We start from the raw sequence: 18,791 nt of genomic DNA on the forward strand, positions 1-18,791 counted from the left end.
ATTTAGCTGCTTTAAGTGTTTTGATCAACCAGGGAATTCCTCAAATTAAAATGCACGAGAGTAAAGCTGCCACCAGTTTAGCTCCATGCCAGTGCTGTTTTCAGCACTACAGGGAGGAAAGACTTTGAAAAGATTTTGAAAAATAATAGTTCTTGCTAATGGAAACCTTCAGACCTTGGAGTTGCCTCAGACTAAGGGCCTGATCCAACACTGAGGCAAGTCTGTGCAAAGATTCCTGATATTCTCCTAAGAGTCTGACAATTCTCTAAGGGGTGCCAATGAAATTCTCAGCTTTTCCAGATTATTAGTAGACCTACAATATGTCAACATAGAGCATTCCCACACCTCATCAGTATTGCCAAGGTCCTGCTGCTATCAGGCTTGTAAAATCTTATTATCTGACCCACACCTCTGCAATTTATGGCTGAAGGATGCAGCCGATTTGGAGCCCTGCAGTTGTGCAAGAAAAAAAGACCTGACAAGGTTCCATTCAGCACAATTCAGTCTGCATTAAGCATATGACAAACAGGGAAATTGAAATGAGACATTCTTTCCTCTTTATTTTGGTGTGAAGAAATGTTAATCCCTCTAATTCCCCCTGGTTCTTCTGGTCTGAGGATTCCCAGTGCTGTTGAACCCCTGGTGTGAGATGCTCCAAACCCACTGCCAGCCTCATCCCAGCCAGATCCTTACCAACATTAAACCTTCCTGATGAGAACTCTCAGAAGAAGTGGCAGCACTTAGATGAGGCAACAGATCAACATTAATGAAGACCTTCTTCCACAGATTAAAATAAAATTAGCAAAGGTGATAATATGATAGATAGAAGAGAGTAATGAAATGACTACTGGACCATGGTAGTATAAAAGTGAGTAATTTATCTGTGTGCTTAGGAGTCAAAGCCTGGGCTCTGTAGAGAAGTCCACCCACATTAAATCTGAATACATTTTCAATTCTGATTTCTCTTGTATCTTAAGCTGTAACACTTGATCCCAACAATAGCAGATTGAACGCATTAGGAAGGAATGTTATTGTATAAGCAATCCCTTTACTGGCTGAAACATCAGAGGGTCCTGGAAACAACTTTAAATGTCATTCCTCGGTGAATTTATTTTTGGAATTCTGGTCATAAAGTTGGGCTTGAATCTTCATGGATTCAATATGGAGGCTGAGAATCAATCATGCAGTCAAAACCCCTAAATTAGCATACAGGTTTTTAAATGTCTGGGCAGAGGGCAGAACTGTGCAGGGTTTTGTGTACTGCATAAATCAATGGGGTGGTTTCCACAGGAGAAAATAATGAGGAATAATGAAAGAATGAGGAAGATCTTTTGAAAGGACCCCCCTTCGAGGCCACCCAGTGGGAAAACCAACACAGAGCACGAGGGCTGTCTCTGCCCTCGAGCTGCATGTGACACACGCAGCTGTGGCCTGGCTTCTCACCGAGGGCGTCCTCCTGCACTCCTGTCCTGGAGTGTGCCCGGAAAGGGAGGACACGAGGAGCCAGGTTTGCTCCTCTGTGCTGTGAGTGGAAAGTCGCTTTGGTCTCTGCCTTATGCCTTCCTGAAGACAAACTGGCACAGCCTCCACGAGACACTTCACCCAGACATGGCAACTGACCGTGCCACAGCGCGCAAAGACCTCGGGTCACCTGTCCCAGCCGTCACCCCGCGCTGATGCAGCCACAGACCCCAGGCTGTGCAGGGAAGATGTGATCCCCGAGCCTGCAGCAAAGGCAGCGTGGGCAGCTGTGGGCAGAGGCTGCTCAGGCTGCCCAGATGTGCGGCACAGAGGCAGATGGGCTCCCACAGGCAGAGATTTATGACTTACTGAAAAGCCCCCGGTTTGATGGCTGCTTTTTCCTTTCCTACAAATCTAATAATGGGAGAACAGAGCTGATCCTGAACATATTTAGGGAATGGGCTTGTTGCTGTCTTTTTTTATGTTTCCTTTGCAGTAGAAAGTAGCATGTTGGCTGAAAGCATGCACTTAATCTCTTGAGAAAACAAATAAAATACCAATAGGATGCAATAGCAATGGAAGACCCTAATCCCACCCGTGCTTCTGATGGCAAGTCTTCCTTCAGTCTGCAGTTACTGAGTGGATTATTCCCTGTAATTGCAGATTATTCATGCACGTAGGTGACTACAGAGGAAGGCTCCAGCAAAGAAAGACCCAAGTCCTGGCCAGACTGCCCTACAGATCTATAAAGAAGAATGCAGTGCTTTGACCAGGTCAGACAAGTGACTCCAGCAGAGATCAGCACAACACAAACGTCTCTCTTTAAAAGTGATTTAACTATGGAACATCAGAAGAGAAAGTTGCATTCTACAGTTCAGAGAAGAGAAATCAATCCTTCTTTTACCCTGAGCCATCTAAATTATTGTATAGGTTTTCTTAATATGGGTCAAAAATCAGCAGAAACAGAGGAACAGAGCAAATCAACTCAACCAGCAACTGGGCAGAAACTACCCCAGAAACTGCAGCTGTCATGAGATACCAGGGGACACACAAAGAGAGAAGAGCCTGAATTGGAGTCACATAGGAATACAGCCTACTCACATGGTGAGAGAGCTGAACTACCCCAATGGTGCCAGCTGTCCAGATAAAAATGATTAAAAGCAGCTCACATCCTAAAACTCACCAGGTACAACACACATGCACAGACCAATTGAACAGAATGTCCTTTATAGCTGTTGAGAATATTTGAAAGATATGTATAGGCATGGCCATTGTTATTTAGACTTATTATTCACACAGGGGTAGTAAAACAACATCTTCTATCAGAAGCAGGGTCCTATTTTTCTGTTCTGAAAGAAAAAAATCCTGATTCAAAGTGAATCTTTTTATGGAGGAAGCAGCAGTAAGATATGACAGGCACACAAAGATGCTTTGAGCAGGAAGGTTTATTAGCTGCTGCATAACAGGAGCAGCAACAATGGTATTAAAGAGGAACGGCATTTAGCATGAAGAGAAACCGCCATGCCTTGGGGTACAGGTCACAAACAGATGCCCGTTTATAAGAGGTTGGTCCTTGGGCAGGTTCTTATCAGAGTGGAGCCTGTCCCTGGAGCATGGGATACTTCCTGCTGGCAGAGTTGGGGGCCAAGTCAGTAGAACAATTGTTTTCATCTTGTCTGGGTCATTTTCAAAGTAAATGTCTCTCTAAAATTAATGGGGAGCTGGGGAAAAAAGCTTCTTTGCATTCTAGGTTAAGCAACAGTTGAGTCTCTGGTTCCTTAAAAATGATCTACCACCTGCTACTAATTTCCTTCTTTGTTATGAAAGCCATTGACTGCCTGAAGGAAAGGGGGAGAAGAAGCTATTAAGCTGCACTTTACACAGAGCAAATGAGAACACAAATAGCAGGGGATGTGTGTTTTAATGAGCAAAAGAGGCATTGATCAGTTTCCTATTGCATTTGGGGCCGGTCCCAAAACACAGCAAGGGCCCAGAGCTGTCGCAGCTGAGCAGGACCTGCGGCCTGCCCTTGTCTGCAGAGCTGCAGGAGGCTGGGGTGACCCTGCACACGTGTCTCACCTGCCCCTTCCCGTGCACGAATGCTCAGCCCCACCTCTGGCACGCACATCCTCAGATCTTCCCCTGCCTCTACTCACCTCAAGGGCCGCAGCGTCCTCAGCAGCCTCAGGACCCGCAGCATCCCCAGGATTTTCGTGCCGCTGTCTGACACCATCGAGACCAGGATGTCGATGACGGAGATGAGCACCAGCACCCCATCCAGCACATTCCAGCTGCTCTTCAAGTAGGCTTTCTCCCCAAAACACAAGCCTAGTGCCACCACCTGCCCAGACACCAAGTTGCAACAAATTATGACTGTAGCATCCAATGTGTTTGTTGCAGTTAGCAACCTGCTGAGAACGCATTATTTACAGACACCAGTCTGTGAGTCTATTTGCTTCCCAGTACAGAAGCCTAATTAGACAAACCAGCAAAGTGTTCTATTGAAAGAATTATGAAAATACCACTGCAGAAATATCCCAGGTTGTCCCTTACAGCTGATGTACTTTTAATGCAGATAAACCAACCTGCAGGAACACAAAACTGTTCCTAACATTTTTAGCTCTGGCATAAAAAAATTCTATCATATTTTATTCCTATAGACTGCAGGGGAGAAGCTGCAGAGTGGCTGACCCAAGCAATCATGTACAAGCTTTGCAAATAAAGAAACTAGAAAAACTTTCCAAAGAAAGAGCAATTGTTCAGTGAGATGATTATGAATTACTCAAGAGAGATTTACAGCCATGGGTTTCTGAGCCTTCTGCCTCAAATCCAGCAAAGTGTTTCAATGTGCTTAAGTCTCTCCGTCCTCAGGAAAGCACACAGCAGCTTAGGTTGTTGAGGACAACTGGTTGTTGAAGACAATGGGACTTACATGCATGGTTGAAGTTAAGCATGTGCTCAAGAGCTTTGCTGAATAGGACAGGATTGCTGAATTCAAGGATCCCATTGCTCCTATAATGGTGTAAATCAAGAGCAACTTCAGTGCAATTATTCTGATGCAAAACGTGCTTGGAATAAGGCATATGGTGGACATTCTGAGTATGATTCAGAAGAGGAAAATATACATCACACTTGCAGCTGGTGGACCTAAGGGTTTTGTGAGTCCACGATAATTAAAAGCAACTAATATAATACAGGCACACTTATCCTCCACCTGCATTTACCTTAACTGTCATCTCAGTCAGGAAGATGACTGTAAAGATGTAGTTGGAGAGTGTTAGGAAAATCCGTTCCTATGAAAAAGAAAATGAGAGACAGTGTTTTATAGCCTGCTCTCTGCAGCTGTGCATCCCCCCGTGCATATCTGGGTGGTTGAAAACTGTTCTTCCAATTCCGTGCTGAAACAAGCCTTGAACCGTTTGCTTGCAAAGAGGAGAAATTCCAAATATTTAGACAATAACACTGCACGGTTCAGGCCTGCCAGTACCCGGCTCTGTGTCAGCACCATGGACAGAGACAACGGCCAGCACCTTCCCCCCAAGCCTTCCCATTTGCCTCCAAATCCTCCCTAATTTCCCCCAAATCATCCTCCCCCTCGTAGCGGAAACAGGGAGATGTTCCCTCCTTGAAACGTGCTTGACAAATCTCTACCTGCCTCTCACCTGCAGAAATCACTGCATTGTGTAAATATCACTGAGCTCCCAATTCTCCTAGAAATTAAGTCAATATTAGAGTGACAGAACTGTGAGGCAGCAGGACTCGTGGGATACTGAAGTGCAGCTGGCATGAGTTATTAAAGCTCCTGCAAAGCCAGCAAAGCTCTGGGGCTTTATGCCAGCTGAGACTTGCCCCCAAAAGGTCAATTCTGCTGCCCAAAACCACAGCCTAGACCTGGCATGAAGCCAAACAGCCTCATTTCCCAGTCCCTGCACTATCCACTAGACTGTGCCCTCCTCAGCGCCACCACTCAGCAAGAGCAGCTAGTGATTATAGATGAGCCCATGGACTGGTTCCCTGTCCATAGTTACCAGAAACGTTTCTTGTTTATGATGATTATTAAATAAATTTCACTTTACCCTAACCCCTAGACAGCTTCTGTTTCCCTGAACTGAGAAATGGACAGCAGAAGGTAGATGCTGGAGGAATGATGATGCATGTACGGATATGTATGAGCACATACAATTGGCCCCAGTCCTGCTTTTAACAGTTTTGGATTTATTTCTACCTCTCCCTACAGAGCAGTCCCATAAGAAATGCAGATCTCTCACTCAAAATGAGATGCAATTTAAACAAGACAAAACACCCTGGCAACTCTCTTGCTTGCCAGATCATGATTTACTGGAAGTGACTCAGGAACCACAGAGTAGCTTGTTTCTATACATGGTCCATAATTAATTAGGTCCTAGACCTGTACTGTGATTGCACGAGCTGTGATACAAAACATCTCCATTGTTAGCTCACTGCCACACAAAAGGCTGCTGTAAGGGGCAGACACCAGGCAGGAGGGAGAGGACAGAGACCTGCTTGTGCAGCTGGAGATAAAACAGCTATATCATGGAGGTGAGACTGAGGATATTGCATTCCTCCCTGGCAAGCACGTGGCTGTTTTGAAGGATAATCTCCCCGGTCCATGTCGTGCACTCTGCAGTGGGGACCACATGCTGTCTTGCAACAGCAGCCCCTGTTCTGATAAACCAGCTGAAACTGGGACAGGGACAGAGAACTCACTCGAAGCAGTTAGAAAATCCACAGCTCAGGGAAGCAAAGAACAATTATTTTAAACAATTCAACCTAAACTAACTCTCTGGGTTTCCAGATGAGAGCTCCATCTGCACAGGCAGGGCCCAGGCACTTCTCCTCAATCCCCTGCCCCACTGCTCAGCATTCCTCTTCTCCTCTGCAGCACCCAGGCCATGGTCCAGCTCCCTTGTTATAACCTAATGGTGATGAACCTCACACCAGGCCCTGTCTCCTTTCCTCGCAGCACTCTCCCAACGTCAGGGGACACCACAGCTCCTCCTCTCCTATATGAAATATTGGGTTTGTGTGCTACAGCTCTTTGTTGTGGACTCCTCCAACTCACACATGTCACCCCATTTCCCTTCTCTGTGTACCTGCAGCTCCTTTTGGAGCCAGACTTGGGGAGTGGTAACTCTCAGAGGACATAGCAAGGGGCTCAAAGGAAGTATTTAGCATTTTAAGGGAGGTTCTCAGGGTGCCCCATGTGGGGATAAGCAGGGTGATCTCCTGCTACATCAGCTGGCAGGGAGCCCTGCTCTCTTCTTGCAGCTGAGAATTGGTGCACGACTGCAAGGGAACTGAAACAAAAATGGATTTAGGGAAAGGATTGCTGGGCAAATGGTTACAGTAAGAAGGACTACTAGGGAATGCTTAAAATAGGCAGAGAGCAGCCTAGACTCCAGTTTTAAGGCCTTACATTGAAAATCCACAAAAATGAACAGCCTGACACGCCTACATAAACAAAACAGGATTCTATACGATTGTGATATGAGCAGTCTTGAGTGATAAATCAGCAAGAGCCCAGTGCATCTCAACCCCAATCTATGGTAAAATAAAAGAGCAATAGGATGATTCTGCCCCTCCGATTGCTGGATGCTGGTGCTGTGAGGGTCTAGTTTGAGGAATCCTTATATAGTGTATTAGAACAAAGAGGTTCCAAGAACTGGGATTGCAGTGCCTGCATCAATTCAGTTTTTCTGGTGTCACAACAAAGCTGATACACAAAGGGGAGAGAAGAGTATGAAATGAACAGTTTCCCCCATTCCATTTGCACCACACATACGTGCCTGTAGGGAACAGATGGAAGAAGTGAACATTGTGTTGAGAGAGGAAAAGTGTTTGAAGGTTTCTCAGGGAAGGAAACTGAGACAGATGTCATGCTATGTCATGTGTTAAAACCTTGATCGTGCTTCCAGAAATGAGATATTGGATATATTGCAGGCCACGATCTGTGCACTTGTGCTTTAAAAGGAGACTGGATAGGGGCCAGGAGAGGTGCTGCACCTAATTCAAAGGATACTCACGGGGTGTTGGGACCTTCCCATTTTAAAAAGAGAAAGAAAAAAAGACCAAGTGCACAGCAGTGGGGTCCAAGCCACACGTGTTTGCTCCACAAGGAGCACAGGAAAACCTTAGAAACTCACAGCACTGTGAGGCTCAATTTTGGGTCGTTCCATGGCAATGGTAATGCAGTTCAGGAAAATGATCACCAAGACGACGTGATCGAACATCTTGTGAGTGATGATTTTATTGCACATCAGACGGAATCTGTTGAGAGAGGAAAAAAAAAAGAGTAGACACAGACTAGCTATTAATGCTCAACTGGCTGAGGAGACACACAGCAGCTCAACGCATAGCAGAGGAATTGAGCACTCTGCTTGCAAAGCAGATGAGCTCCAATCTCCCAATCCCCTCTCTGGCAGAGCCACACACTGAGGGCAGATTGGGTTATGAACAGAGAGGGATCTGATCTACAGAACTGAGCCACAAATTTCAAGCCCTGGGAATGCTCACAGAGGGCTTTGCTTTCTTGGAACAGGGCAGCTGCTTCCATGACTCAGACACACAGCCAGGTTTGGATCTGCCCCTCTACCTGCTTCCTCAGGTGCTCAGATTTAGCTTAAATAAAGGAAGAAATACTCCCAATGAGCCCATAAGGGTTGAGCACACACGAAACCAAGGGGCAGAAGCTATTTATTGTGACAGATGGCTGTACACTGACCCAGGATTTATAATACCGTATTACATTTCCCAAAGTCTGTTTCTGAAAATCTCTCTAATCTTTGTATGAATGAACCTGAACGCTGTCCAGGGCCCTCAGCTCCAGCACGGGAAGCCCTCGGGTGCATGGGTGCATGTCTGGAGGGATGCTTGAACAGCACAGGGCTCAGCCAGCTCCCCATGGCCAGGCCTCAGCAAGGGCAGATCTGGGGGCCTTCAAGCAAGGAGAGGGTGTTCTCTGAGAGAAAGGGAAGGGGGAGGACAGAGAAGTTCAGCTGAGAGGCAGGCTGAGAAGATCAGGCACTTCTTTGCTGTACTGTAAGTGTGTGGTGGGGCAAATTCAGATTTTTCTGCTTAATGCTGCACCTCTCCCCCTTGCTCCAAGCTCATCACACGCCACCAAGTGAAAAACTTGCAGAGCACTGGCATCATTGCCAAAGGAAATGAGCAACCTGATGAAGCTGCAGGCATGCCCTGGGCTATGGGTCTTGACTGGACACTCCTGTGCCCTCTGCAGCCAGCAACTGTTTGCTGTTCAACCCTGATGTCACGCTGGGGCAGAGGAAGGGCCAGGAGCTTTGTGGACTGACACACAGAGACCCATCTGGGATAAACAGGCAGATGAGGCACTGCAATGAGGGCGTGCATTGGTACCATCCATCCTACCACCCCAGCACTGCCCCAGCGCCCTGCCTTACCTGGAGTGAGGGGCGAAGATGTAGATGGACCAGGAGTCCCTCTCCTTGCAGCAGGTGGGGAGCCGTGCCCGCAGCCAGGCCTTCATGCGGTCCCTCTTGCTCTGCAGGGAAAATGTGGGAAAGCACACAACTGTTAAAACAACAACGCCCCAAAGCTTCCACGTGTAGGACTCGGGGCAGCTTTTCACTAAAATCTTATCTTCAAGTGCTCAGTAAAGCTGAAATAAAATAATGTCCCCAGACAAGACCCTGCTGAGCAGGGGAAAGAGCTCTGGCAGCCAGGTGAGGGCTGTGCCAGCCCTGTGAGCTTACAGTGCTTGGTCTTGCTTCTTTCTCTGCACTGTAACCATGTCTGACAGTTATCCAAGAGAACAAACGTGATAAATAGAACCCTTGCCCAAAGGAATGATAACCCACTCAGTGCCTCCAAATACTCATCAGGTGCTTGCCTGAATCTTGTAAGGTATTTTGGGGAATTTTTGTGGGGTATTTTAATTTGTTTTTTTAAAAAATAATATAGAATGCTTAGAATGCTTATGTCAGATGTTATAGAGCAGAGGGAGAGATTCCTGCTGCTTGCTGGGCAAAGCCCTGTGTCCATGCACCACTGTAAAGCTGAAGAAATCACTTGAGGCCCAAGTTTTGGTCCAGGAACACAACGGTGATCATCTGCCTCTCATTCAGCATGAACAGATTAGATGGGAGATTATAAAGCCAGAAGGGAACACCATGGACAACCTGACCTGCATGAACATGGACCAACCAATTAATGCAAATTAATTTCTACTTGAAACCACAGCACATCCTCAGCCATGCATCCTTATGTTACAGGCTGTCTGGAAGGTCATTTCAGGTCAGGAGGGTAGACTACAAAAAGCCTGACCCAACAAGTCAACCAAAGGCATCAAAAATTGGACGTCAAGGGGAAGCCTCATCCTGGCTGCAACAACTGATTTAACTTTATCACCTTCTCATCCACAGACCTCCAAAGGAAAATCAACATCTTTAATCCCACTGGCAAAGCAGTGTTAGCACGCTGCACATGGACAACCATTAAAAGCCAGGCCAACATCTTGCTCACCACACCAGGGCTTCCCCAGTGCTTCCACATCAAAGCACCAGAAGATAAATGCACAGATCAGTGTGTGCACTGTCACCAGAGCTCTTTGCAGATAAATAAAAAACAATTCTTGCTCTTTCATAAGCCTTATTTCTCTGCTACCACCTGGGCTTGGATGGGCAGACCTAGAAATAAAACTGTATGAGCTCTTTGAAGCTTCTTCTAGAGATTTCAGGGCCATGAGGCCACAGAGGGGTGTGAAGGACAGCACAGGAATCACCCTCACCCCAGGAGCACCTGCACCCCAGGACTAAGGTACTTTTACTTATTTCATCTAGGAAACAGGGAGGGCGGATTCATTTTGAGGCAAACTGTTGGCACTTGAAGTACTCTTGACTGTAAAAATGGGATTTGTCAGAGTAATTGAGCAGAGTGGAGGAAGTGCTTTCTGTTCCTACAGACACCCAGACTGAGGTCTCATTAGTGATGGAGAATAATTGGTGTAGTACCTGTTTTAATGAAAGCCCTTAGTGACAAACCGAACCCTTCAGAAAATTAAAATCACCTTGGCAAATAAGAAGAAAAGTTTTAATAACAAAAAGTTAGAGCTTTCTACCCTGCTCCTTCAGCCATCCATTCTTCCCTCAACTTCCACACACACAGACCATGCACGGCACACCAGTGGGGTTTTGGTTGTCTTGGATGTTCTCACATCCCTTTTCCAGCTTCAGGCAAAGAGCCAGAACTGCTCCCTTGTCTCTAAACTGTATTTAATAGAGCATGCATCCTTGGGGTTGTGTTATCCCTTTAAGCTGCCTGGTTAGTCTAATTATCCATAGATTTAACAAAGGTAAATAAATGGATAAAAATCAGGTGTCTGCTCAAAGCTGTGGTGAGAGCAGTGATTGCTACCCTAGCCTCTGGACATGGAGTAATAGCTACAACTCAGTCCAGTTCATTTTGTGAGCTGGAAGGTTTCCAGAAGTATCTATTATTCAAAGCAGTTCTGGTATTTATCAAGGGGATTTGTAGTGAATGGTAATGCGTCAGCAGCACAGAATGATTCTTTATATTCTTTTTGTCCAATTTTAATGCCAAAGATATTTTGGGGGTTGGCTAATTGTTGCAGCTTGCAGTTAATGGGCTAAATCAGATAACAAAGGCAAAAAGTGATCTCCCATCATGTCTCTCCATTCAGAGAGTTACAGTAAGGGTGAGCACCAGGACTCAGCTGGGGCTGCAGCAGGGTGAAGCACATCCCCAGAAACCTAAACTCAGAGGGATTACTCCATATTTCCACCAGTGGAACAGCACAGGTCAGTTAGCTTGAGCCAGAAGCAAGGTATTTGTGAAACGAACCCAGAGTGTTTCCAGCCTGAGCCCCGTCCAAGGCTTCCCCAGCGAGGCCGAGGCAGGCCCCAAGTGCTGACAATGGGGCTGGCTGCTGTCAAAGCTGCATTAGGGTCAAAGTAAGACATAAATCATGTGGCTTAAATCACATCTATATTTGTTCATAAACCACACCTGGACAGGATGAACAAAGATGTGGGGGGGAGAAGAAAACTGACCTTTAATTCAGTTGCCAGTGACTGGGACAAAACCCACCTGGGTGAGCCCACCCAAAGCCCTCCCCAGAGGCAGCAGGAGCAGGGATGCTGGAAGATGCTGGGTGCTAACAGGCAGCAGTGGGGATGAAGGCCTTCCATCCCACAGCAACGAGAACTGCTGATAAACAGCTGCTTTTAACATTTTGATTATTTTTAGGAATTTCTGATATTAATGCACTTCTGAGGGTAGGATGAAAGCAGTTGGCAATAAAAGATGACTGATGCACTCCTCAGAGTAAGGGCAAGGCTTAGATTTATAAAAGATTTATTATAAGGATGGGGGAACTGCTGAAAAATGCTCTGTGAGTAGCAGAGGACCTCCAGGCAAGCTGGAAGCTGCACAGAGACGCTTGAGACCTGATTATTTAATTTTAATATGCAACAGGGACAGGCTGAGAGGGCTTGGGAGTGGCTGGATCATATGCCACAAAGAAGAAAGTGGAATAGGCAAAGGAAAAGGAGCAGTAATAGTAAAATGCAGTGAGGTTTTGGAGAGGAGGGGACACATTGGTTGCATATTCAATATTTTCCTTACTTTCAGCTGTGAGCACTGAGCAATTTTGGTAGAAAGCACTTAAAATTCAGCAGTTGGGAACAACAAAGACTTGTCAGCAGAGCCCTGATCCTGGTCACAGCCGTGTGAACCCAAGAAAGCTGTGGATCACTCTCTCTCTGTGAGAGACTTCTTGTCTGCAGTGATGCAATACAGAACAGCCCCTTGGTTTCCTGGTTCTGGGGAGAGAAGCTGCCAGGGGCCTGATTTTGTCCCCTCAGAGGGACGGAAATTCAGAATAAAGAAAATCATCGAAGAAATAAAGAAATTCATGGAAGGCAGCAGAGCTTCACTAATATGAGGGTAGCCTGGGAAATCCAGATGAAGCCTTTGCTCTTCCTTTAATTTCTGCACAGAGACAATCAAATCCAGGCAGCAAGGAGGGATGCAAAGCTTTGATGTAGAAGGGCATATTTAGGATTACTTTGATCTGAGTAATAGTCAAGTTCTTCTCCTCTTTTGTTCATGGGTAGTTTTGTATTTCATTTTTTCAATTTAAAATGCATTTCCCCCATCCCTCAATTTTGTTAAGGCTAATTTAGGAGCAGAGTTTCTCCCCAAATGTCAGGAGGGAAGCCCTGCAATCTGGGGACTCATTTTTCTAATCTAAGCACTATCTTCTCATCCATCTGGTTTACTGATTTGCAGGGAAGACATATTTCAGAGCATGGGAAAGGCACCAGCTAGCTGCAGGTATCCCATTGTGGCTATCCCATGGGCTAGGACACAATTTATTTCCCTTATTCTGTCAATTCTCCCTCTAGGAATTTGCTTCTGACCATTACATGGGAGGATATTAAGGTGATTATACCCTCCACAGCCTGACCTCAGCACACAGAGGATGGTGTTTGGTTCATGCTAAAAACAGATGATAAAAAATTAAAAATCTTATTCACTGGTTCATTGTAAGCAGTGGCTGGGAGAGGAGGGACACATCTCATCACAGCCCAAGGGGGACTGCTGGCCCTTGATCCTGAAGGGACTGGTGGGATGATTGCACCAGGCAAGCAGATGTTGGAGCATGAGGAAAAAAATTCCTAGCAAGCAATAAGGAGCATGGTCTCCTCAACACTTCTAACAGTGGGGAATTTTCCAAAAATAATTACTGCTCCTTTTCTTAAAAAATTCAATTTATTTCATGGAAGTTAAAAATCAGGTTAGGACAAAGAGTAAAAATCCAGGCTGAGGATCCACGCTGGAGATGTAATGGGATAATGGCTTTTTGCAAAGGCTGTTCACAGCTGAGTGACTCCATTCTGCCAGCACTAACTCTCCTTCTCCTCCTGTAAGGAACTCTGGAGTCAATGCCACCTTTCACATCCCTTCACATGATCCCAATTCCAATTTCATTCAATAAAGTCAGAGAAAAAGAGTAAAGTCATGTCCAAATCTGCAGCTTTCCTGTTCTCAGAACAGCCCCTGCTACCATCATGTCTCTACCCAAACCACATCTACTCCCCCAAAAGAAACAGGGGATGACACATCAGACCATCACACCTTTACACTCTGGGAACAAGGTATAATCAAACAAAGAGATAACCTGGGACAAGCAGGAAACACTCCAAAACTGGCCCCAATGCACATGTGATAGCTAGAACTGTGACACCCTTGTGCCCAACTCAAGCCCCATTCTGCCAGTCAGGCAAACAACTTTGGAAAAGCAGCCAGATTCTCCTTTTTTCCATTTAAGATACAAACATCCATCTGAAAAAAGGACCAGGAACCCTGATCCCTTCCCTGCATTTGCAGTATTTTCAGCTTATATTTCCTAAATGACAATTTTCAGGCCTGTGAAAGAGACACTCGTTAGTGAAATGCCTCTTCAGATGGAAATTAATGCAGAGCCTCTGAAATTACCACCATTGGCACTAATTCTGCCATGGGAATGGGGGACCAAGCCATGCTCTTTCTTTGCCTATAGAAGTTTTCTGCTGCTGGTGTGGGGACAGAAAACTGAATAACAGTTGGAAAGCAGGGAGACTTACCTGTTTTTGCTTAAAAAAAAAAAAAAAAAAAACAAACAAAAAACAAAAAAACCCCCAAAAACTAACCCATAAAAGCATATATTTCAAATAGCCTTCACTCTGCATGATTTAATGGAATCTGGACAGTTTTGCCCTTATGTCTCCATCATAAGCCATCTGATACCGCATGTAATACTTAGATACCAATCCCATTTCTGAGAGCATCCACTGCCTAGAGACCTTCTGGGTGACTCTTGTCTGGTCTCGTGGTGATGGTGAGACCTAATATCTCCTGCACTCACATGTGCGCCCCTGAGGCAGCGACAAGCTTTGTTTTGACAAGTCACAAAGCCCAAAACGAGCACGTGGCACTTGCTTACCATGCTACCTTCATCATCGCCCTCATCACCATCCTGGTGGGGCTCATCCAGGTGGAGCTGCTGCAGCAGCAGCCCCGGAGATGTCCTCCCATTGCAGTCCTGGTGCTCAGAGACAGACGTTCTGGTGCTGTGCATGCTGCCGGTCCGATACAGGGAAGGCACCTGCAGAGTATCCTGGAGGTCAAAGGACCCTTTCGTTTCCAGCGACTCCATGCGGTGCGGCAAAGAGCCATTGAAGCTGCCGGCCCGGCTGGAGCGCTCCTCATCCGAGCTGTCGCCTTCCTCGGAGCTCTCCTTGCCCTCCCCGGACAGGAGGGAGCGGCGCTCGCCGCTCTGCGCCCGGCGCTTGAGGCTGGGGGCGCGCCCGAGGCTGTTCCAGCTGGAGCGGCGGCTGTTCCAGGCGCTGCCGGCCCGCCAGGGGCTGTGCGGGGAGCTGCGGGCGCTGGGCTGCGGGAGGGACAGCGACAGGGAGCGCATCAGAGCCCAGACACCCGCCCCGGGCCGGCGGGACAGACAGACAGCGACAGGGACAGCGACAGGGAGCGCATCAGAGCCCAGCCACCCGCCCCAGGCGGGCAGGACAGACAGACACCGACAGGGACAGCGACAGGGAGCGCATCAGAGCCCAGCCACCCGCCCCAGGCCGGCGGGACAGACAGACAGCGACAGCGACAGGGAGCGCATCAGAGCCCAGCCACCCGCGCCAGGCCGGCGGGACGGACGGACAGACAGCGACAGGGAGCGCATCAGAGCCCAGCCACCCGCCCCAGGCCGCCGGGACGGACGGACAGACAGCGACAGGGAGCGCATCAGAGCCCAGCCACCCGCCCCAGGCCGGCGGGACGGACGGACGGACAGCGACAGGGAGCGCATCAGAGCCCAGCCACCCGCGCCAGGCCGGCGGGACGGACGGACAGCCCCACGAACACCCGCAGGGGGAGGTGGTGCGAGTACCGGGGACTTGAGCTCATGGGCGGCACCGGGGTCCGTGGAGACGCCGCTGGCCCGGCGGGACTCGAAGCCCTGAGCCGCGTCCCCGAACACGGCGCTCTTGGGCATGGGCATCGGCGTGGCGGCCGTGTGGATGATGAGCGGCGGGGTCAGGCTCTTCTTCAGCTCCGGGTGCTCGCTCAGGGCCATCACTGGAAGACACGAGCGGGTTTTTAGGCGTCTCACCTCAAGGAGGAACACCGACAGCCTGCTCGCGGGCAGGCAAAGCTGCTGCGCAGGGAAGGCTCTGCTCTGAGCATCAGGGAGATGTGGGCCAAAAAGCCCTTGCGGAGAACTGGGTGGTTCAGCCCAGCAGGGGGATGTCAAACAGGAATGGGATCAGGTGTCGATGGGATCGGGTGACAATGGTAGAGGACAGCACACTCAAAATGTCACCTGCAGCCTCCTCAACCTCCAATTAACACCCACCAACTCCAGCCCTGGGAACTTCCTGCCCACCTCCTCCCTCCTCTTTCTCCAAACTCCTCCAGCAGAGACACCCCTCAAGCCCAGTCCTCGGGCTTAATGGGGAAATTAACAGTTCAAATGCAATCATGTCTCTCCCTGCCTGCATCCCACAATCCCACCCCAAGCCTGCTGCAAAGTCAAGCATGACACAATTGGGACTACAGCAATCCCTCCAGGAGGGGTTTTTCCTTTTGGACACACTGTTTTCACTGCAAAGCAAAGTTTCTGTGGAAGGCCCTGTCCTTCCAGGGTTAGTTATTACTCACAGGCTGGATTTGACAAGTTTTTCTTAGGTTCTCCCTCCTCTTCCAGGCTGTGGGGGAAGAGATCCCCCTCGGAATCAGACTTGGAAGCATCACCCTGGAGGGAAACAAAAGGCTTCAGCAAGGAGGCTGAGCGGCCACAGTGCACGGACAGCCCTCTGCAAATATGGATTCCCGTGTCCAACACCACACCTTACAGATCCACTGAACTTGGTACCACGATGCAACATCACCTTCCACAAAATGATGCATGCACAGGTTTATACCACAGACTAATTAACCTCCTATCAGGAAGATGGATTGCCTTTGGCTCTGAACACGGTCCCAGAAAGGGATCAGGAGAAAAACCAAACTATTGCTTAATTTTTGCTGCTGGAATTGCATATGTGGCAGATGTCAGGGAAGGACCAATATTGATGAACAATTTGCGGACAAAAGATGATCCTACTAATCTCTCTGAATTTATACACCTAAAAGTCTCTGGGTGTGGCTCTTTCCAGTGATGCTTTGGTGGAGCAATCCAGGGTTCACAAAGGGCACAACAGACCCCAAACTCCCAACATGAAAAACGTGACGTGTCCATGGACGCCCCATCAGCATAGAGAGGATCCAGGCGGCAGAACCCAACCTCGACTGCCACGAGGGACCCTTTCCCTCCCAGCTGCCACACACAAGAGGAGCAGGAGTTTTGGGGATTTATGCTGGATCATTTGGGAAGTTCAAATTCTGCTGTCTCATTTCAAACATTGGTGGTTGAGCGAGGCCTGTCTCCCGTGACAGGTACCCATCCTCAGGTAGAGGAAGATGATGTTGATCATTGTTCTCTGTGTGGTGCCTGGGTTCTTGCTCCGTCCTGTGGCACAGACCCTGATTCTGTCCATTGGCACTGCAGAAAGGCACTTAGGGTGTGGTATAGTTAGGATACACCTAAGAGGGGCAGAGGTGCTCGCCAGAAGGACTGATACCCATCCAAAAAGAGGAGGATTCATGGCTGAAACCACTGCTCTGGCAAAGGGCACCAAGCCCTGACACAATGGAGAAGAGGTGGGAAGGTGGGGGGAAGATGCTGGGATGGGAAAAGCCAAGCAGATCCTCACTTCAGCAGTGAGAGCCCAGGAGCCCCAGAAAACCCCACCAAGGCTAAGCTGCGTCCACAGGAGCCCTGGCCAGCACTGCTGAGGTTTGGTGCTAGGGTACCCATTGATTGCAAAATCTCAGAAGGACCCCAGCCTGGGACAGAAGGAAGAGATGAATCCAACACATGTCAGTGCCCCATACCTCATTATTAAATAAAACCCCAGAGGGATGAGCCCCAATACTCCTCCCATATTTAGTGTGGGGTCACTAAACTATTAAAGATATTTTTTCCAGGCAGGCCAGACACTCAAAGATATTTTTAAGGCAAAAGAGAGTGTGACATGAAGTGTTGGCTCAAAAATACCCTGAGGATTCAGGACTTCTGTGCTTTTCAGGGAAGCTCCTCCTGCAGGATGCAGTCTGAGAAGGTCAGGAATGCACCTTGCAAGGGGGAGCAGTAAAGCCAGCCTGGCTTGAGCTTTGCTGGAGCCAGATCCAGTCTCTGTGTGAGCAGGGGCTCCAGCTGGCTCCAGGTATGCTCCCCACAGAGGCTCCCAGCTCAGCCTGTCAGCAGGCCTGCCAGGAATTACTCATTCTCCCTGATGGGTTATTAAAAATAAATAAATACTGGGAAGAATTTCACATTATTTGTATTCCTGGAGTGCTCTTCAGCAGCCCTAAGGAAAGTTTTAAGGGGGCACAATGAGACGTGTGCCAAGATGGAAAAGCAGAGCTATGTGGGGATTTCCCACCCCCTTCCCCAGCACCAAACCCCACGAGTGAGGGCAGTGAGCATCCCCTCCCAAACACCACGTGCCAGACTCGGGACGGTGCAGGCAAACATCTCGCAGCTGGTGCTGCTGCCCGTTACCTGTTCTTGCACTCCCAGTTTGCCTTTCTGGATAGAAAAGGGGTTATGAGAGAAGAGGGAGTTAAAATCCTTTTGGGAAATGAGATAATGTCAAGCTGGGCCAGGCAGTACGACAACTAAACCAGCCTGTACTGAAAGGGACTGACACACTGGGATATAAGGGGAAAGGGCTTTTGGGCTGAGGAAAAAGCCAGGCTTCTTGGAAAAGACAAAAGAAAGGGAAGTGAGTGGTAAAAAGAGAGATGAGTTTGGCAGAAGGGTGAGGTTTGTGGTGCGCTGTGCTTCAGAGATCCACAGCTTCCTCGGACGCGACCAGGACCATTTCACATCCTGTAATGAGCACTGGGCTGGCAACCTCAGCATTCCCACAGTGCAACTGCTGCTGTCTTACCCTGTCCTGCAGAGCACAGGACTCCCACACACACATCAACACACTCACACCTATCAAAACAGGTTTGATTCCAGGTCCCTTCACTCCTAGGCGTCCTCCCCCACCTGCATGAGGGAGCCTCGGCACGCATGCCCTGCAATCAGCATGACCATCCTCATCCTCAGGGAGGCCCCTGGGATGTGACTGTGCCGTGGAGAGGCTGTAACATCTCTTGGGGAGCCTTCCCCAGAGCAGGCATCCAGAAAGGGGTCAGCGGGACCTGCTGGC

At 48.3% G+C, this 18,791-nt stretch overlaps 1 protein-coding gene across 15 annotated transcripts in view; it reads right to left on the bottom strand.

Annotated features, from left to right (window-relative positions):
• CACNA1G (calcium voltage-gated channel subunit alpha1 G) overlaps nucleotides 1-18,791 on the bottom strand; it is a 149,515-nt gene that overhangs the window by 41,925 nt on the left and 88,799 nt on the right. For 8 of the 15 annotated variants that reach the window (XM_063175758.1, XM_063175757.1, XM_063175750.1 and 5 more), the window contains 8 exons: nucleotides 18,134-18,160; nucleotides 16,189-16,282; nucleotides 15,419-15,606; nucleotides 14,465-14,911; nucleotides 8,901-9,001; nucleotides 7,626-7,749; nucleotides 4,686-4,754; nucleotides 3,618-3,802 (listed from right to left, as the gene is read on the bottom strand). In XM_063175758.1, coding sequence (XP_063031828.1) covers nucleotides 3,618-3,802; nucleotides 4,686-4,754; nucleotides 7,626-7,749; nucleotides 8,901-9,001; nucleotides 14,465-14,911; nucleotides 15,419-15,606; nucleotides 16,189-16,282; nucleotides 18,134-18,160 — 1,235 coding nt within the window. The remainder of the gene's footprint in view (nucleotides 1-3,617; nucleotides 3,803-4,685; nucleotides 4,755-7,625; nucleotides 7,750-8,900; nucleotides 9,002-14,464; nucleotides 14,912-15,418; nucleotides 15,607-16,188; nucleotides 16,283-18,133; nucleotides 18,161-18,791) is intronic. The other 7 variants (XM_063175753.1, XM_063175755.1, XM_063175752.1 and 4 more) reach the window with 1 other exon arrangement.

This window comes from Melospiza melodia, chromosome 24, assembly GCF_035770615.1.
Source record: "Melospiza melodia melodia isolate bMelMel2 chromosome 24, bMelMel2.pri, whole genome shotgun sequence".
Taxonomy (NCBI): domain Eukaryota; kingdom Metazoa; phylum Chordata; class Aves; order Passeriformes; family Passerellidae; genus Melospiza; species Melospiza melodia.